The 20616-nt window shown below is 44.3% G+C and overlaps 1 protein-coding gene across 23 annotated transcripts in view; it reads left to right on the forward strand.

Annotated features, from left to right (window-relative positions):
- Nucleotides 1–20616, forward strand: part of FRMD3 (FERM domain containing 3) — a 285855-nt gene that overhangs the window by 208315 nt on the left and 56924 nt on the right. For 21 of the 23 annotated variants that reach the window (XM_070590805.1, XM_070590811.1, XM_070590803.1 and 18 more), the window contains 5 exons: nt 4524–4611; nt 6360–6448; nt 9494–9557; nt 10403–10491; nt 20252–20326. In XM_070590805.1, the coding sequence (XP_070446906.1) occupies nt 4524–4611; nt 6360–6448; nt 9494–9557; nt 10403–10491; nt 20252–20326 (405 nt within the window). The remainder of the gene's footprint in view (nt 1–4523; nt 4612–6359; nt 6449–9493; nt 9558–10402; nt 10492–20251; nt 20327–20616) is intronic. The other 2 variants (XM_070590804.1, XM_070590809.1) reach the window with 1 other exon arrangement.

The raw sequence follows: 20616 nt of genomic DNA on the forward strand, positions 1-20616 counted from the left end.
AATTCTGGTGGGAGCATATGTAACAGAGTGCCCAGTCTAGGTACAAACCTAAGTGTGGAATTTCTGGGCCATAGGCTTTGCACAACTTCAGCTTTTCTAGAACATGGTAGCTTGTTTGCTAAAGGGGTTGCTCCAGCTTACTTTCACACCAACAATATATGAGGCTTCCCAGTGCTTCACAGCCTTTTTTCTTTCTTTTCCTTTTTTCTTAAACTCTTAAGAATTGAAATATAACACAGATACAGAAAAGTATGCAAAATGTAAATGTAAAGCTCAGTGAATTATTATGAAGCAAGCATGAATGTATCCACCACCCAGGTCATAGAGAGAACTGGTAACACCTCAGAAGCCCCTGTTATGCCCCTTCTCAATATGAACCTTCTCCCTCCTCCCCAAAGGTAATCACATCTCTGACTTTTTTTTTTTTGAGGAAGATTAGCCCCGAGCTAACATCTGCCAATCCTGCTCTTTTTTCTGAGGAAGACTGGCCCTGAGCTAACACCTGTGCCCATCGTCCTCCACTTTATATGTGGGATGCTACCACAGCATGGCTTGCCACGCGGTGCCATGTCTGCACCCGGATCCAAACCCCAGCGAACCGCAGGCTGCCAAAGTGGAACATGTGCACTTAACCACTGCCCCACTGGACTGGCCCCCACATCTCTGACTTTTAACACTTTAGTTTTGTTTTGCTCATTTTAAAAGCCATGTAAATGGATTTCATTCAGTGTGTATTCATTTATATCTTCCTTCTTTTGTTCAGTTTTCCTTTGGTGATAGTCACCCATCTTGTGACATTTATTTTCCTAGGTGTATAGTATTCCATTGTGTATCCGTTCTACTGTTGATAGACCTTCCTCGAGCTTCTTCCTCCCCCAGCTATTTTTTGCTATTACAAATGGCACTATGAAAATTCAATATATTTCTTGGTGCAACATATACTAGTTTTGTTGCATATATAATTATGAATGGAATTGCTGTATTATAGGGTAAACATGTTCAATTTTAGTAGATAATGCCAGTTTTCCAGATAGTTCTACCAAATTGCTCTCCCACCATCAGTATATGAGAGTTGCTTTTGCTGAACATCCTTATGAGTGCTTGGTCCTGTTTTTTAAATTTTAGCTATTGGATGTATAAGTGATGTCTCATGGCTTTAATTTGCATTTTCTTGATCATAAAGAAATTAAGCACATTTTCATGTGGTTGTTGGCTATTTGGATATCTTATTTTGTGAAATGCCTGTTCAAGTCTTGTGCCAATTTTTCTTCTGGGTTATCTCTTTTTTTTAATTTATTATTTATTGATTTACAAGGTTTTTTCAAAATTCTATATAGGAGTCATTTTTTTGATTGTACATGTTGCTGAGATCTTTTCCCAAACTAGGGCTTGCCTTTTCACACCCTGGATGATATTTCCTGATGGGCAGAGAGGTCTTTGAGTTCAATGGTGCATCCTTTGGAGCTGTGCAGCACCACACCCTACTGTCATCTGGGGTCGAGTGTTGCAATTAGAAATCAGATGTCCATCAGAGTTACTAAGGATAAGGAAGTGGTCAGAAAGAGACCACCTGGGCAAGCAAAACTTATCTTCCAATGTGAACTTCCAAATTATAACCTTTCACATTTAACTTTTCCCAGACTGAATAGAAAAGAAGGGTGTGCTTCAAAACCAAACTTGAATTTTAAGAACAATGTGTAGCTTGTATAAAGGTGCTGACAACTTAACCACTAAGGAGAAAGGCCAACTCTCAGGAACAGAGGAGCTCTTATTGGTGTGGACAGAGTGAGGGCCTTTCATGTCAAGTGGGAGAGCTATCCTGGGAGCTAAGCTCATGGCCTGTGGCTGTGGGAGGCACTGGGCTGCTTTGGCCCCAGTCCTGGTTCACTTTGGCCTCAGTCTGGGTCATTAGGCTGTGTTGAGGGCCACCAGAGTGGGGTCCCGCTTAGTAACATGCTGGATAGCTCCACTGCATGCTTTGTCCCTAGTCAGGGGGGTGAGATGAGTGTATGAGTGAGTGAGGCAGAGAGAGAGAGAAAGCACCCCAAATTTGGATTCAATAATTATCTTGATTTTCTGGTGAAAGGTAAGCTATCACTTTAGGAACTTATGAGAGAGCTATGGAGAGAGAAATACTTATATGTATTGAGAAAACTTTCAAAAAATCCCTTTCTCCTCCCCTGTCAATATAGTTGGTGACGTTTTTGAATCTATTGCTACTTTATCAAGAAGAGGAATAATTATAATGACTGTAACTTGAAAAAAAAGAATCAAAGATAGGAGTTGTTGGATTGAAAGGGCCCATACAGTGCTGATCAGGATGAATAAACACAGATACTCCCTTTACATAAATCACAGTGAAATTTCAGAACACTAAGACTAAAGAGGAAATTGGGAAAGGCTTTTAGACTTTGTTTTCCTAAAGCAAGTGTTTGAGTAAATCCCTCAGGAATATATTCTGTAAAAGGTGAATTTAAAAATTATCTCTTCTATTAAAAGATAAAGGTAGTGTATGTGGCTACCTTCCATTTCTTCTCCAAGTCCCTATGGATTATAGAAAAAGTATTAGAAAGCAGATACAAGAAAGAATGTCATCTTTGGATCAGAAGTCCTGCAGTGTCTCTGGAACACAGGAAACAGGTGGAGGGAATCTGGGTCACACACTTGTATAGGATGGGAGTGGTCCTGGGTGCTTCAGGCAACAGATACACAGATTGGCCATCATGGTGAGTGGACAACTGTGTTTGGAACAGTTGGCAGCTTTGACCCCTTCCTCTGGTTCCTTGTGCTGAGTCGTGGGCAGTAGCAGGCCTCAGCTGGAGGGACTTTGTGTGTGGGCAACACCCAGAAGGAACTAGAACCTTCAGCCTGAAATCAAGTTGTTAACACATGCTCTTCCCATATGGCATGTCCTACCCTACCCTACAATCTCTGGAGGCCACTGCATGAAACAAATAACATCAGATTCCAAGATGAGCATCTAAACAAGAATCATGAAACACAGAAACATCAGCTTAGTGAATGAGAGACTCTGACTCAGCAAACCAAGGGCCATCACCAAGAAAGCAGCTTAAGGAGCAAACAGGATTGAACTTTGTTTCTTTTCAAATGGATTTCCTCAGAGGAATCAGCAGATTTTATTCCATAAAATAAGAACAGGCAGCGATTTCAAGAGCCAAATAGATAATACATTGGAAATGAAATAATTGATGTTAAAAAATAAACTCATAAATGGGATGAAAGCAGGATGCACACAGCTGAAGAATAAATTAGCAATTGGAGGTTTGAATTAAGAAGTACTTCAGAATATAATACAAAAGACAGATGTAAAGAATGAAACAGAGGTCAAAAGACGTGGAGGATAGACCTAGAAGCATCACAATCCATTTACTGGGGCCTCTCGAAGGAGAGACGAGAGATTGTGGTTGGAGTGACGGAGGAGGTTGGGAGCAGAAGAAAAGAATCAAAGACACGGCCAAAGAAAGATGGGAGTTCCTGGTTTAAAAGGGTCCCCGCAGTGCTGATCAGAGTGAATAAATAAAGATGCTCCTTAGACATAGAAGAGTGAAATTTCAGTCCACTCAGGTAACCGAAGATCCCAAAAGGCTTTAGGGAGAAGGTAGATGGGATCCTATTTTGATTTAGAGGCGTGATGACTCTTAGCTGTCTTGAGGGGGTGGAGATAGGAGAATCTGTCTTTGGGGAGAAGCTTGGGTAGAAATAGAGTTGATATTGCAATATAGTTTTACATTTTGAAAATAAAAATGAATTGTGTTTTCCTTAGCAAACTCTTCTTGGTTGTTAGAGTTACATAGTTGTCTTTGGGGAATGGTTGAGATTCTCTAAGATACACGTGGGATATTAATGTTGGTCAAAGCAGAGTCTGACATGCTGCACAGTCCTGGTTTGGACGTTAGCTCAAAAGGCCTTCACTACCATCTCTATTTGTAGTCTCTGCCAGTCCCCGCCAAGACCAGGACCTTGTTTACCACCCTGGAGGACAGTGCTGGGACTAATGGCTGAGATTTCCTTTCAAAATCCAGGGCTTTCCAATGGAATGGTTGACAGTTCTTCCTACCCCGACGGTTCTGTTTTGGGCTTGTTGACGGAGTAACAGGATTGCCCACTTTCTACCCTGAGCAAGAAGGAAATGCTGTCTACCCTGGATCATCTTTTTAAATCAGTAGGAAAGAACAGATGCTGTATTTTATTTCATATTAAGATTGAATTTGCAAGCGCCTACTAATTGGTAACTTGATAACCTTGATTAACTGTACAGGTCACTGGAGTCCTCAGAGTGCATGTGAGTTTATTATGGAACAATTAACCAGGGAACATGAGCTCAGATTCCGTAGCAAAGGGCTCCTTGTGGTGAGAAATAATGATTAGCCTTACTGATTACTATTCATATAGGGATTTCTCTCTTTATTTAGTTTAGGATGTCACATTTTATTGAAGGAAGGAACACCATGTTTCTATTATTTTTTGTATTAACACCCTAAACTTTTCTTATGTGATTTTAGAGGCCAGAGCCCACCAGTTGCTGAATTTAACTTACTCCTGAAAGCTCACACTTTGGAAACCTATGGGGTGGATCCCCACCCATGCAAGGTAACTGCCCCTCACAGCAGGTCAACATTTAATCATTGTTTTGCCCAAAAGAGAGTTAATTGGTGTGCAGGCCTGGAAGACCCCTCCTATGACATTTCCCCAGTCTGACCCTCTGCCCCTAATTGGAAGGGATGACAGTAGGCTGCAGTCTCATGTTTTGGCAGTTAATTCTCTCCATCAGGGTCTTCCAGTTGCTTGCTAATTGCTTGTAGTCACCGCATTTTCCTAAATTAACCTACATGGATTAATTTATCAAGTAGATGGTTTTACCCCTGAGAAGTTACAAGATCCTAACAGATTTATTCTCCAGGCCATTACCAGCAAGAATGCAGTCTTAAAAAAATAAGTGCAAGAAGAAAGGAAAGATTTAAAGCTGTATTTTGACATTAGGAGTATTTGTTTTTCTGTTTTCCTTCACTCATATTGTTTGACAGTATTTCTACCAAACGTGAAACCAGTCACATGTCTTGGAATCACCTGGGCCCCACCCCAGCTACTAAGAGTCACTGGGGGTGCAGCTGGATAATCAACCTTTTTAATCAGCTCCCAAGGTGATGCTCGTGCACAAATTTTCCAGAAATATTTTATAAAAACAATGTTCTCCTTTCCATGTCCTAAACTATGCATCAACCAGACACTAACCTGAATCCTAAACTAAGCAATTATATCAGCCAGGCTCTTAAAAGTAAGTTTTTGAGTCATACCGGAACATTTCTTTACCCAGATGGGACCAGCTAATAGGATTTGGTAAAGTATTCATCCTCCAGCTCGCAACTCAGGCTGCTCATTGGAAGCACCTGGGGAGCTTCAGCAACTCCTTCTGCCCAATTACAGCAGGATCTGTGGGGGCGCAGACCAGGCTCTGCAGATGATTCCAATGTGCAGCGGAGGCAGGGCCGGTGGTACTTGCCCACGTGGGTATGTGCATCTTCCTGCTCTGCCCACACAATTGTTTATTTTATTTTATTTTCATTGGCCTAATTTATTTTTTTCTTGAGTGATTTTTATTTACTTATTTTCTTTGTTGAGTTCTAGTTGACATACCATATTATAGTAGTTTCAGGTGTAAAACCACATAATTATTTTAGAATGTTTGCCAGATGCCGCTTCCTAGTAGTGGTATCAATCAGATTATTCCATTTAGTGAATTCGATTTTATCCGCAAATTTGAGCCTCTCTGTTTATTTTACTTATTGCTTGGAGACTGATTTGATTTTTCTTCTTGTTGTTCCTTTGCCTTTACTTAACTTATCAATGCTTAATTTTCTTGGTCAAAGTTGGAAGCAGGTAGGCCTTTCTGGACATATCTTTAAATTAAAATTGCCAGAAATCCTGTGTGGCTTTGAATCAAGTTACAGCAGAAGCTCAGGGCTTTGCTTTCACAGCATCTTTGGTTCCAGAGCTAATGGCCACCAAGAACAGTTTGCCCACATTACAGGGCAGATCTGAGAACTCCAGTGGCCCCCGAAGGCACTTGGAAGTAGACATGGTAGTTTGAGACTAATCTATATTTTTCCCAGGAGGTTCCTGGTGAGGCAGAAGGTCTGTTCCTCAGAGGGAAAGCTACACATTCCTGGACCTCTCCCAGAGTCTGGAAGTTCCATCCTTAAAAGTCCCAGCTCAGAAACTTAGTTTATTGCTACAGTCATTGGGATTAATCTGAAATTAACCCAGGGTGACGTGAATAAGCATACCATTTATCATTTATTTTCCTCAAACCCAGTAAGTTTTTATTTCTATTTTTTCAGGATTCAACAGGCACAACAACATTTTTAGGATTCACTGCTGCAGGCTTTGTGGTATTCCAGGGAAATAAGAGAATCCATTTGGTAAAATGGTGAGTACTTCTTGGAATACTGACTTACCATTTTTCTTAATCTTGTTTTTCTTTCTCCACCTTTGGCTTTTTTTGGGGAAACATCAGGTAGAATGCCTAGTGCCCATTTCTTTGCCTTCAAGCTTCATTTTAAAAGGATTTATCACCTATAGATGAAACCCAATCTAGGCTGCCCTATCTTAGTGGAGAATTGGATTTTTCAAGCTCAGGAGTCAACCCAGGAGACCTGGGATGTATCCTGGGCTCAGGGGCTCTGCCTCCAGAGAAGGTTTCCAGTGTTTCCTCACCAATAGCTTCTGCTTTGGCCGGAGGGGTGACCATGGAGTGCGTCAGGGTGGGTAAAGGTGAAAAACCTCATGGGCAAGTCAAGACCCACTCTCTCCCACTGACTTCTCTACTTTCTCCTCTGTTGAGTCTTTGGTGCTAACTCATGCTTTGTTATCCAGTGTATCAGTGAAGATGCATTTTGTTCAAAGGATCAGGAATGTCTACTCACAATGGTTTACAACTAAGAGGACTGATTATCTTACACAACAAAAGTTCCAGAGATCAGGCAGTTCCACGGTCCATTAACTTAACTGCCCAACAACACCATGAAGGATTTGGGTTTCTTCATTTTCTTCTCTGCCATCCCAGGGTGGTGTGTTTTGTCCCCAGGCTGGTGCTCATAAGATGGCCATGCATGCAACTCTGGCCATCACATCTTCCCACAGCAACTCCCAGAGCCTGGAGGAGAGCAGCCCCTTCCTATGTATCTCCTATTAAAACATGGATAACTTTTTCGGAAACCCTGTAGGGATTTCTTGTGTATCTAATTGGGCAGGATTAGGTCACATGCACCTACACAAACCAATCCTTCCAAGAAGAATTGGAACTCCATTACTGGGTTGGTCAAATCCAGATTCATCCTCTTGAGTCTGGGAAGAGTAATCTGCATGACCTCAAGGAAGAATAAAGTCTAGGCTGTGTCAGTAAAGAAGTGGGACGATGGAGTGAAGTAGGTAACCAGCAGTTCCCACTATGTCCAATCAAGGAACAAAGTGGTTTTGTCAAGAGTAAAGAAGGCTGAACATTATATGTGGAATATTGTAAAGGCTCAGTCTTGTTCATACCTTCAGCTTCATTCACTTCCTTCTCTGATGGCCCCTGACAGGTTTGTCACCTCTGTTGTGTCTCACTGGGTAGTGGGCTCACTCCTTTGGCCTCAACCCTTAGGTCTGACATTCTTCTTGATGGGCCCGTGGGCATCCATCCTCTGTCCTGGGTTGGAAATGCTCTCTTGCACTAAACTGAACCTCAGTTTCCTGGTTCTTTTAGCTTCAGGATTTCTTCCAGCACCTCTTTATCAAGTCCTCCCCCACCCCTGCTTGGCACTCTCCTCTTAGCACTTGCACACTTGCCTTCCTTTCAAACCTTCTCTACTAGCATCAGTCAACTAATGTCCACTCTGCTCCCTATGTCTCCTGCTCTTGTTTATGATCAGTCTATCATTGCCTTTTACTCAATTCATACTTTGAACTCCCCTCTGTGCCCACTTCTTCTCTTATTCTACAATTAGCACTCTCAAAACTCTTGTCTACCTTTAATAAATCACTTAACTTCTGAGTCTCAGTGTACTCATTCATAAAATGGGGATCGATTATATCTGACTGCCTTACAGGGAGGGAAGGAGATGGGGGAGAGGCAAATGAAATAGTGTGTGTGAGTGATGTGATTCATGAACTGTGACATTATATACATGTAACGTGCTGGTGTTACCCAATTTTCTTCTCTGTATTTCAGCACCTTGTAGAGAAGCTCTAAGTTAGTCACTATTCAGTCCATTCCAGAATAAGTTTCCTAAGGATTCCTATGGACTTTGGGGAGTATAGGTAATTCTAGGACTTCCCTCATCCTACCCTATGGCTACAAAAGTCTTAGGGATCCTAAGGGTGTTAGATCCTCAGGTGTCTAAATTGCTTGAGCTCTGGAGTAGTTAGGTTAGAACCTGACTTGTCTCAAGTGCAGATTAATTGCAAGTCTCTCCCCTTTGGGCTTCAGTTTCTTCCTGGGTCCAGGAAGAGTTGACTGAGATGGACAATCCCCTGCTTGTTTCTGGTTTCTATGTCTTGATGTTCCTGGTGGGCTCCTGATGTCATCCCCATCCTTTCCAGCCTCTGCTTAGGCACATGTATTTATAGCAGCCGTGTAGATGTTACTAAAACAAATTTTCTTCCCACGTTAATCCTAGATTTTTTTTTTTTTAACATCCATTGAGCTTTGTCACTCTCACAAATCCTCTCCTGAGTTAAAACAGCTTAATGTGACCTCACTGTTCTTTTTCCCCCAGGAAAAACACAGGGGCACACATGACTGTCCTTGGAATTAGATCAAAGGAATAAAAATAGAATTCTCTCCTCTCTTTACACATATGTTCTCACCAAGGAGGTGACCCAGGGTCTACATTTCAGGCAGATTTTAATCCAGCAGCTCCTTAAGATGGAAACTAAAGTCACTCTTTTGACTATAATTCATCAAGTTGTTCTCACAGTTTTGAGCATCTCAATATCTAACAACACTATTCTTTATAAACAGGGAGAGCAGAAATGAAAATTTTGCACTGTGGTGTGTGTGTGTTTCTTGGACATGGATGTAAAAGAATGAAGGAGACAGATCTTGTGAATCCGTGTGATTTCATTAACTGAGTCTGAAAGAACCACATTCTTCCTGCCTTGAAAATTGAGCCTGCCAATTAATATTGTTTTGGACATTAATGTTCATGAAACCTCTAGAGCTCCTGGAAGAAAGGTGCAGCTTAACTGTAAAAAATGGAATAAATAATTCTGGGCTGCCTACGGATCCTCCCTTGGGAAGAAAATTGCCGTATAGTTCTCTCAGGGGCTTTCGCTGCTCATTAGGCCTTCACGGATGATGAGATAATATCTTGTTTCACTGCAGTCTGTGTTGGCATTTGTGAGTCAGCCGGATTCCTACGGGAAGGCCAGGTACTTTGGTTAGCTGCCACTGTTTTTTTCCTTCTTACCCAAAGAGATTTTCTTTTCTTAGGCCCGATGTCTGCAAGTTGAAGTTTGAAGGAAAGACTTTTTATGTGATTGGCACCCAGAAGGAGGTCAGATACCACTTTTCTAACTACCTGTTTTAGTGTGCATATGTGTAAGTGTGTGTGCATGAGAGAGATTCAAGCATAAAATGTGCCGTTAATATTGTAGCTTTAAAGTTTGTGATGATCATGGAAGCTATATGCAGAAAACAGTTTAGAGGTAAACAAACACTGAGTTTGTACCTTTAAGAATAAATCATAGCAATGCTGACCATCTAGCCCCATGTGAAAAATAGACTGGATAGATTGCAGAAATGAAAATGGAACCTCCCTCTCCTCTGTAATTTGCCAAAATACAGATTTATGAAACAGGTGAAGAGTACTTACAAAGCTAGATATCAACCAGCGCTGGTTAGAGTTTATAAACAAAGCCTGTGAGTCCTGGGAATCTTAAGATAATAGATAGATACAGATACAGATAGACACAGGTTGGGTTCTTCAGGAATGTATTCGGTTAGAGGCCATTATCGAAACATTGAGCCTCAGAGCTACGTCTGGAAGCTTGCTGATTTTCTTGACCCTAGTTTTCAGTTCAAGAGACAGTTATTCAAGGATGCAAATAGTTTTTAAACTAATTCAAGTCTGATTGAGGGGTAGGCGATGCCTGGAGCGTCAAGAGGCATTACGAGGCTGCTTTTATTAGAAATAGGGCCTAGATAGATTAGTGATGTCTGCACAGGGTGAAGGGGGCAGGGTACCACTTTAACAACACCTTTAGGAACATAGTAATGCATTAGTGACTTCAAATCTGTTTGCTAGGTGGGATGCAAATAGGTAAATATCTAAAGGAAAAACAGGAAAAACGTAAACTGTGTTTAACATGCCTTTTCTTGTCCTGTTATTTTTTTTACTAGAAAAAAGCCATGTTGGCATTCCATACTTCAACACCAGCTGCCTGCAAACATCTTTGGAAGTGCGGGGTGGAGAACCAGGCCTTTTATAAGTAAGTAGCTTTTATTTATTTAATCATAGGTTTTAAAAGCACCCATGGAACTCTTTATGTTTTGCAAATAGGTGCATCCTCATTTCTTTTAATATAGTCCTTTGTGTTGTATTTAAGTGAATTATAAATTTGGTGCATCGTTCAGGGTGACTCCCAACCACTGTTGGCCTCACCAAGTCCTGAGCTCTATGGTGGGGGTGTCCCATAGAATTTCTGTGGGCTTTTTTTGCTTTTTTCCAATGTTGCTGTTTCCGTTCAACATGTCACAGGATCTCATTTTCGTCGAGTGCCCCCCTGAGAAGCAGACCTTGAGAAGAGTTTGGAGCAAGAAGTTTCTTAGGGATGTGGTCCCTGAGTGTACCAATGGGGGTGTGGGGAAGGGAGATGGGAAGCAAGCAACACAGAGTGTGTCATTGAGCAGGTCATTCCTGTGGGCAGCTGGGCTCAGTTCTGCTGGAGAACCCTAGAAGACACTAGAATATGCCTCAAAGTTCTCCCCTAGACCAGCAAAGAGGCTGGGCTGTTTATGTACCAATTCCCCATTCATTTTGGTTGTAGGCCACTTTAGAGGGCAGAGTTCATATTCTCTGGCATGTCTGGTTTACTCTGAGTGTGGGTTGAATGTGTTTTTACAACGAGAAAAAGAAACCTTTGGCAGAGAGTCACATGTGTTCATAAGTAAGAAGCCTTCAGTATATGGAGATGACAGCCAAAGGTTTATGGGTGGAATGCCATCAGAGTCTAGGATCATAGAAAGTCAGTGCTGGACAGGACTTCAGAAACCATTCATAAAGCTCTCAGATTTCAAAAGAGTTTCAAATTTAGCATCTTTCCACTGAGTCTCAGCTTCTCCCCTTTGAGACATACTTATTGATTGGAAGAGCAGTGGTGATGGATGCAGTTAAGAACCTTGCCCAGCCCTGCCCAGTGTATCAGCACCACTGACCCCTGGAGCTCATCCTGGTGGCTATTGCTCCACATCCCCCAACACTGAGATTCTATCTTACTCATTAGACTCACCTCCCTGAAAATGCTGACTCTCTGAACCTTCTGGGGTTTGGCTGATGAGGACCATCAAGAGAATAATGACTTAGACAATGATTTTCAGCCACAGAGCTCTTTTCCTTAAACAGAATTGTAGGTAAAGTCTAATAGATAACAGAGAAAGGAATAGAAAAGCTGTGCTTGTTAATAGGGACCAGAGTTGGGACTGGGGACTGGAGACCCTTCACCCGTTACTGTTCCTCAGGAACGTGGGTGACCAGTTGTCCTGTTTGCCTGGAACTTTCCCAGGTTTAGTATTGAGAGCCCCATGTCCTGAGAAAGCCCTCAGTCACGGGCAAACCCTGTATCAAGAGCATAATTTGAAAACCTCTTCATGAGATGATCCACAAAATACTGCGCTTCTAGGAACGATGAGGTGTATCAGCAGACCCCCCCACAACCACCTGCACCTCAGGGCATCCGTGGGTCCCCTGGGGTAGCTGGGGACTGGCTGAAAAAGGATACCTGATGGCCTCTGAAAAATCAGCATGTCTAGACCTCTCCTTGACATGAAGCTGAGACAGAGAAAGCAGAGGGTTTGGTGCTCTTAGTCTGTAGGTGGAGCCTGCACATTTTTTATTTTTGTTTTTAATTACTTTGTAAATTGAGATAATACTCATATACCATAAAATTCACCTTAAAAGTACAATTCACAAAGTTATGCAACCGTCACACTATCTAATTCCAGAACATTTTATCACCCTGAAAAGAAACCCTGTATCCAGTAGTGGTCACTCCCTATTCGACCCACTCCCCGACCTTGGCAGCCACTCATCTACTTTCTGTATTTATACATTTCATATATTCTGAATATTTCATAAAAATGGAATCATAAACTATATGGCCTTTTGTGCCTGGCTTCTGTCTCTTAAGGTAATGTTTTCAAGGTTCATCCATGTTGTAGCATGTATCAGTACTTCATTTCTTTTTATGACTGAATAATATTCCATTGTTTGAATATGCTGCATTTTGTTGATCTATTCATCAGTTGATGGACATTGGGTTGTTCCCTCTTTTTATCTGCTGTGAATAGTGCTGCTGTGAATATCCATATAAAAGTTTTTCTATGGACTATTCTCTTAGGTTTATACCTAGGAGTGGAATTTCTGGGTCATAGGGTAAGTTTCTATTTAACTTTTTGAGAAACTGACCAACTGTTCTTGGAGCCTAAGCTTTTGGAACTCTTCTGTTCCTCCTTTAATGAGATCAAAGGATAACGTAGAGATGTTTAGTTAGTTATTATGAATGAGTATTTTCTCACAAATGAGGGGGCTAGTAGATGGAGTCTAGAAGCAAGGTAAAAGCAAGATATAGCATGACATTATTTTATTGTAGATTTTTATGTCATGTCTGTACTAGATTTGATCTCTCTGAGGGTAGGAGCTAGGTTCTGTTTATCTCTGTATTTCCTAAAGACCCCAGGCATTCACGAAATATTTTCTGGATCAAAGCACTCAGGCATGGTTCCTGTCCTCTGGAGATTTGTCCCCTGCAGTTGTCTGTGGCTGCTTCAGAAGACCCAGATAGTTTAGCTGTGAGCACAAGGGGCACTGCAGAGAGTTGACTGAGTCCTTGCATCAGCACCTCTGCTTTGTTTAGGCTGGGCTACCCCGTCTCTCTCATTAGGACTTTTAACCCCTAATGTTTGTGCTGATCTGAGATTTACCAGAATCTTTTCTTCCTGCATTATCTCATAACCATCCCTGTTCCTTAGGAAAAAGGAAAGATACCACTTGTTCTGACCCAGCTGTGTGACCTTGCACAAGTCCCTGGCCTCAGCCTCTCATCTGCAGAGTGGAGGGGACTGGAACTCAGCCAGGACTGGCTTGCCTCACTGTGGCCTGGCATTGCCCACTGTGGGTTTCTGAAGCCAATGGGCTTGGGTTCGAGTCTTGACTCTTCACTTACTAGCAGTATAGCCTGGAACAAAGCACTTAAACTCTTTGAGCCTGATCTGTATTTTTTTGTGTGTTAACATGTGACTGTTTAATACCTGCCTGCAGTGTTTAGTTCTGCCTGGAGCACTGACCATCAGTAAGCGGTGGCTGCTATGACCACGCCTACTAACGCCTCCATTATTGAAAGCTTTTTGAGTGCCGGTTGGTTGCAGAGCCAGTCCCTTGATTCTGAAGGGCTCCGGTTCTGTTAAGCTCGGGGATGGGTGCCTGCTTCCTCCACTGCCCCATCCCTTTCCTAGCAGAGGTCCTAGACCTGCTTCCAGCTCGTTCTGACTAGCACTGCATCTTAATGGTTTTGGCTGGCAGAGCAAGGCCCTGATATTGTTTCCTGAGTTGGAGGTGGTTTGCTCCCTCCTTTTCTACTTCACTTGCCATGGGAACGGCTGCCTGGTGCCTGGGAATTCCCTAGTGTGCTTTTAAGACATGAATGTGCTGCTGGTTGTCAGCTGGCTCCAGGCCACCGATCAGGTTGGAAAGCCCTGCCTCTGAGATCTGCTGCCTGGGAATGAAGCCCAGCAGCAGAAACTCTGATTTCCCCTCCTGCTCCAAACCCCAGGGGATCCTTGATGCAGACTCAGTCACCGTTTCAGAGCTTCCTTTATGCCATGTGTTTTCTAGGCACTGCCACCCCAGGGCACTGGAGCTTGCCCTCTCTGGGTGATGGTTCACCCAAAGCACACTGGACACCCTGCAGGGTTCAGGGGCTCACTGGTGTTTCCATTTGATGAATCTTTATCTCACTTGCTTTACACGTGCACTGTGCTGGGCAGTGGGGACACGGTGGAGGCTCAGATGACGCTCACTGTCCCCAACTTTGTATGGAATTGTGTGCAGGGGATAAAGGCAGTCACTAATAAATTTCATATCTGGAGTTTGGTGTGCATTTGAGCAGAGGGACAACATCACACGTGGTAGATCAGGACCAGAGCAGCTCCCTAAACCAGTGAGCACACTTCACTGAGCACATCAATGACCTGGAGATCTTGTTAGAATGTGGGTTGTGGTCCAGTGGGTCTGGGTGGGCATGAGAGCCCACATTTATAATAAGCTCCCTGGCAATGCTGTGCTGCAGGCCCGGGACCACACTTTGAGTAATGAGGTTCTAAACCGGAAGTTCTCAGCCCTGACTGCACGTTAGAACCACCTGGGGGAGCTTCTGAAAAATACCAAGACTGTGGACCCTACCCCAGACCCTATTAAATCAGAATCTGGGTCCTGACAAAAGCTCGTACACAAATGTCCACAGCAGAATTATTCTTAGTACCTAAAAGGTGGAAACATCCCAAATGCCCGACTAATGAATGGATAAAAGAAAGTGGCATATCCGTATAATAGGATATTATTCCACCATAAAAATACGTGAAGTGCTGATACACACCACAACAAAGATGGACCTTGAAAACATTACGCTAAGCGAAAGAAGCCAGCCACATAATATCACATCTTGTATGATTTCATTTATTTGAAACGTCCAGAATATGCAAATATTTAGAGATGGAAAGTAGATTAGTAGTTGTCTGGGATTAGGAGTGGGGAAGATAAGGAGGGGAAATAGAGACTGATTGCCAATAGGTATGGGGGTTCTTTTGGAGTGATGAAAATGTTTTCTGATGATTTTTTTTACTTTATGAAGCATACTGAAAACTACTGAAGTGTACAATCTAAGAGGGTGAATTTTTTTTTAAAAGATTGGCACCTGAGCTATAACATCTGTTGCCAATCTTCCTTTTTTTTTCCTCCCCAAAGCCCCCCAGTACATAGTTGTAAATTCTAGTTGCAGGTCCTTCTGGCTCTGCTCTGTGGGATGCCGCCTCAGCATGGCTTGATGAGCAGTGTTAGGTCCATGCCCAGGATCCCAACTGGTGAAACCATGGGCCGTCGAAGCAGAGCGTACAAACTTAACCACTCAGCCATGGGGCCGACCCCCTGAATTTTTTGGTATATGAATTATATCTCAATAAAGCTATTGTTTTAACAGTCAGAATCTGGGATGGGGGTCGAGATATTGGTAGTAATGAAAGTTTCCCCAGTGGTGCTAATGTGCAGCCGAGGGTTGAAATGCTCTAATCCAGTGATTCTCAGAGTAGGGTCCCTGGACCTATATCAGTATCTCCTGGGAGCTTGTTAGAAGTGCAGATTATTAGGCTCTGCCCCAGACTACTGAATCAGAGACTTGTATTTTAAAAAGCCTGCTGAGTGATTCTGATGCTCTCTGAAGTCTGAGGACCTGCATGGCTAAAGCTTTATTTTCAAAATACAGACAAACCTCGGTTTGCAACCTGCTTCCTCCAGCTTCTATCATGTGACCATAGTTAAGTGACTTAACCCTTCTGTGCCTCAGTTTCCTCATGTCAAAATGTGGATTGTGGGGCCAGTCTGGTGGCATAGTAGTTAAGTTCTTGCACTTCACTTTGATAGCCGGGGGTTCGCAGGTTCAGATCCCAGGCATGGACCTACATACCACTCATCAAACCATGCTGTGGCGACATCACACATATAAAACAGAGGAAGATTGGCACAGATGTTAGCTCAGGGCCAATCTTCCTCACCAAAAAAAGAAAAAAATAAGTGGATTGCTTCTTCCTGTGAAAGAGCTGTGAAGATAAAATGAATTTGCATATTGAAGGTGCTTCCAATGGTTTATGGCCCATAGTAAGTGCTCAGTAATAATGTAGGTTGTTGCTATGATTACTCCAGAAGCTCTAAACTGTGATTTCAATGGGAAATTGTATTGTTAATTCTATAAGTGGCCCATTGGAGCAGCACCCATTGTCTCCCCAGCACCTCCATCCCTAGCCCCTATAGTGGCAGGTGCCAGAGGAGAAGTTAGAGGCAGGGGTGAGTGGGACGCGTGCCTACAGAGCTGTGCTGTGTGTGCATCATGTGATACTGACACTCAGCAAATGCTTTGCTTGTTCCAGACCCTGTCGGCATACATGGCACATCTCACATGTGTTACCCCATTTAAAGTACAGCTTTGTGTCAGAACTGGGCAGCAGAGCTCTCTGGTGCGGTGGGAAGGGGTCTTTGGGTTCCGTGGCTGCCCCGGCAGTTCTGGAGTGAGGAGTGGTGGAGAGCTGTGACAGCAGAAAGGTGAGTCGTGACCAGGCCACGATTTGAATACACAGTTGTTCCCGAGTCAGGTGTTGGTAAATTGGGGACTGCCTGGATTTCTCTGTGAGGTCACACACATTTGAGAATAGCCAACACTTTGGTGCTGGGATTCTGATGGGGAGGTGGGAGTGGGGAGGGGGCGGGCGGGGAAGCACCCGGCAGAGGGAGAATTGCTATTTTAACTAGGTTGTCTGCAGTGGGAAGGAGACTTTGCTCTGGGCTCACTGATGTGAGAGCCCAGGAAATGCAGCGCTGGGACGCGTCAGCTGGAATTAGGGCGTGAAGGCCTCTTACTGGCTTTCAGAATGTTTGACAGGGTCCCCGGAATCTCCCTGACTGAGAGGATCGGCTTTAGTAGCTGAGCAGTGAGAAGGCACTGGAGAGGCTTGGAGAGTGATCAGAGGGAGGGAGGGCAGGCAAGTGTTACATAATGAGCAGGCACGTGCCAGGTGCTTTCACATCCTTTAATCTCACTAGCCCTCCTCAGAACACTAGGAATTAGGGACTAGTATACCCTCCCCCTTTAAAAAATTCACGGAGAAATCGAGGCTTGTGCAAGGTCACAGGATCAAAAGCAGATAGGAATCCCGGGCCTCTGCTCCTTTAAGGAAAATGTCACCTCTCAAGTCTTCAGGGAGAATACAGGGACTCAGAGGTTCTCAAATGAGAGTGGGCTGCCTTGGAATGACCTTGGGGTGTTTGATAAAAATAGCAACTCCTGGGCCCTCTCCAGACCTGCTGAATGAGACTCTAGCAATGGAGCCTGAGAACTGGTGTTTTCAACCCCTACCCCGAGTGCTGCTGGTGAGCAGCTAGGTTTGGGAACAACTGGACGCAGGTCCTGCAAGCCAGCCACCTTTCTCCTTCCCCCTCTATTTCCCTTCATCCCACTGTCTGTGTCCCAGTTCCCAGTGGGTTTGTGTTGTCCAAGATCTCCTTGAACTCCCCTGTTAAAATTCCATTAAAGATCTCACCCCAAACACTATGGGGAGTCTACATGGGCATTTGGGAGGGCAGGGAATTGGCGATAAAGCTCCCGGGAGAGCATCTCTGAGCAAGTCAAATGACAGGAGTAATCACCCAGGGCAATCAGCTGCCAGAGGGAAGCCAGTGCTGTTTTCCCTGGGCTCACGCTGAGCAGACAGCTATTCGCTTTCTCTGTGAAATGTGTCTTTTGACCTGTTTTTTGTGAGGCTCTTTGAAGGTTTGGGTGGATGCAGCGCAGGCCTGAGGCCTCCCGCCAAGAGGCATTTCTGGGTGTGAGGAGAAGACAGCGGCCTCCTCTGGGGCCTGGAAGGGCAGAAGCGGGGAGGCTGCACCAGTGAAAAACAGAGCTGCCCACCTCTCCCCCCGAGAGGTTCCCTGGGACTGCTGCGCTGGCCACACTCCTTTGAGCTTCTAGTATCTTCTATAAACTGGACACAGAGTTGAGTTTGAATTTCAAAAAGGCCAATTAAGGTTCCTAATAATCTTCTTTTTAGCAGACTACCTTGCCCCAAGGATCCTTAGAGACCTAGAACAACAACAACAAAAAATATTTAAAAAGCAGAAACTTCTTTAAAGTTCTCTCCTCCGCTTCTGCGGACTTGGGAGCAACAACCCTGCCGAAAAGATGGGCAGAGGGAGATGGTGATGGTGACAGCTCTTTTCTCAGGCTTCAGTAGGTGTGTCAGGCCCAAAGCTCTCTAGGGCTCAGGGCAGAGGGTGTCCTCACAGGACGGGGAGGGCACTGTGGGATGCTTGCTAGGGACTCTTCTCCTCTTCACCGTGACCCAGCTCTGGCCAGCAGCCGGTGCTGCCTGTCCCAGGTGTCCAGAGCCTCAGCGTGTGGATCTCTCTCTCTCTCTCTCTCTCTCTCTGTGTCTCTCTCTGTCTCTCTCTCTCTCTGTGTCTCTCTCTCTCTCCTGCTCCCGCCTGTCCTTAGGGATCCCACGTGGTCTTCTCTGAGCCCTGCCTTGCCAAGAATCCCCCTCCCCGAGCCTGCTACGCCTCCCTTGCCCATCTCACTCTCCCTGCTCCTCCTTTCTAGCCAGTGCCCCTCTGCTGACTCAGGCTGTTTGCAAAGGTGGAGGGGAGAAGGGGCTTCTTTGCAAAAGAGTGCTAGTTACTATGGCTTTCCATTGTTCTGAAGACAAAGACCAAAATCCTTAACAAGGACAGTACAAGGTCAGGTCCTGCTAAACGAGGGGGAAAAAATTGTGTGTGTGAGAGTGTGTGTGTGCACGCGTATATAATAACAATAATAGTAATACCCTGGGGAGATACACTTAAGATCTTCTTTTAGTTCCTCCAGGGCTCAGACTCAGGGCTTTTGTGCCTGCTGGGCCTTCTGCCCAGACATGACCCACTGTCCTGCCCTGGTTAACCTTCCCACCCTTGGATCTCAGCTCAGGACACCTTCCCTGGCCCCCAGACAACCTCAGTCCCCCCCCCCGCCCCCCCCCATGCTCTCAGTGCATCTCTCCTTTCATAGCTTGTAATTTACATTTGTAACTTATTTGAGCAGTTTCTGAATTAATATCCATTTCCCCTCTAAGCCTTAGATGGCACGAAGGCAGAGACCCTGTGTCTTCCCTGAGCTGGGGAGAAGGGAGCAGGCATTCAGTTCACAGCTGCAGAGGGAATGAACACAGGCTTCAAGACACTCACGGGTGGGGATCACTGCCCACAGGGAAACTTCTCACCAAACCCCTGCGGTGTACACTTCCTTGCTCAGAATTCTATAGAGCACAGTTTTGTGGTGTTTTTGTAATTAAGATTTTATAACTATCAATATTTTTAAATGATCCTGAACTCTGGGAGACCATTCTTTCTAACTTGTTGGATTTAATTGCCTAAGGCTTAAAGCGATTGATTAGAGGCATCCTCAGCGGCCAGAGTAATTTAGTGCCCTGTGTGCGGCCTCCGGGCAGCCCATGTCCTAGATTGTTTTTCAAAGTGTTGTTGTTTGTGCGTATTTATGGGCAGGGCTCAGACGTGCTGAATCAGTGCTTGGCTGGCTTCTCATTCCACGTGTGTCTTAGTCATCTACCAGGGCGGGTTCTTCGAAAGGGCACTGGGTCACGGTGACTTAGCCAGGGAATACTCAGAAGCCAGCAGCCATTCCCATGGTGACATGGGCCCCTCGTGCCCTCTCTTGGGTAATACACTGCAGTTGGGTCTTTTGTGAGCTAGTGATTGACCTGGGTCACTGGGAAGCTGTCTCCTGCTGCAGTGTTGCTCAAGGCACAGCCAAGAAAGTGGCCCCCCTGCAGGAAACTGAATGATACCATGTGACACAGTCAGTCCTCTCCATATCCTTCAGATAGAAATGGGAAAGAATCCCTTCTGATCACCAGTATTGCCTGCTCCTGTTTGCAGGTCGTGACCTGGTAATGGATTATGAGACCAAACATGTGGGTCATCACCAGCATTTAAAAGAATGAAAAGAGATAGCATAGAAGAGACCAGATTGCAGTACACATGGTGAAAATAACTATGCTTTTGTGGAACTGTTCTTTCAGGATTGTGTGTGCGTGTGGCAGGGTCATATAATACAATGTATTTCTTTCTTTCAGTCAAAAATACCTGATTACCATGCCCTATAGCTTGTCCCACTTGGACTTTCCAATGTCACTACCACCCCGCTCTGCTTTTTCTTAAAGGTATGCAAAATCCAGTCAGATCAAGACTGTGTCAAGCAGCAAGATATTTTTTAAAGGAAGTAGATTTCGATATAGGTGGGTACCCATGGTTCCATGTTGATGGCAGGGTTGGGGTAGAGGCAGCCATTTACATTTAAATATTTTGCTTATAAATCAGTGCACGTTGGCTTGTGGGCTGTTTTGGTCCTCCCTTTCCAATTCATTCATCTCTTATGCTCACGGGCACCCTTAAACTCTGTAGTAAGTTCCCCTTGTGGAGAAAGAGAAGGTGGGGATTCCCAGTGCTGGGTCAGACCACTGTGAAGTTAGAAAACAAAGATACATGTGCACAGCCCTCACCTTCTACTCTGAGTGTCCTTGAACAG

The sequence above is a fragment of the Equus przewalskii genome, chromosome 22 (assembly GCF_037783145.1).
Source record: "Equus przewalskii isolate Varuska chromosome 22, EquPr2, whole genome shotgun sequence".
Classification (NCBI taxonomy): Eukaryota; Metazoa; Chordata; class Mammalia; order Perissodactyla; family Equidae; genus Equus; species Equus przewalskii.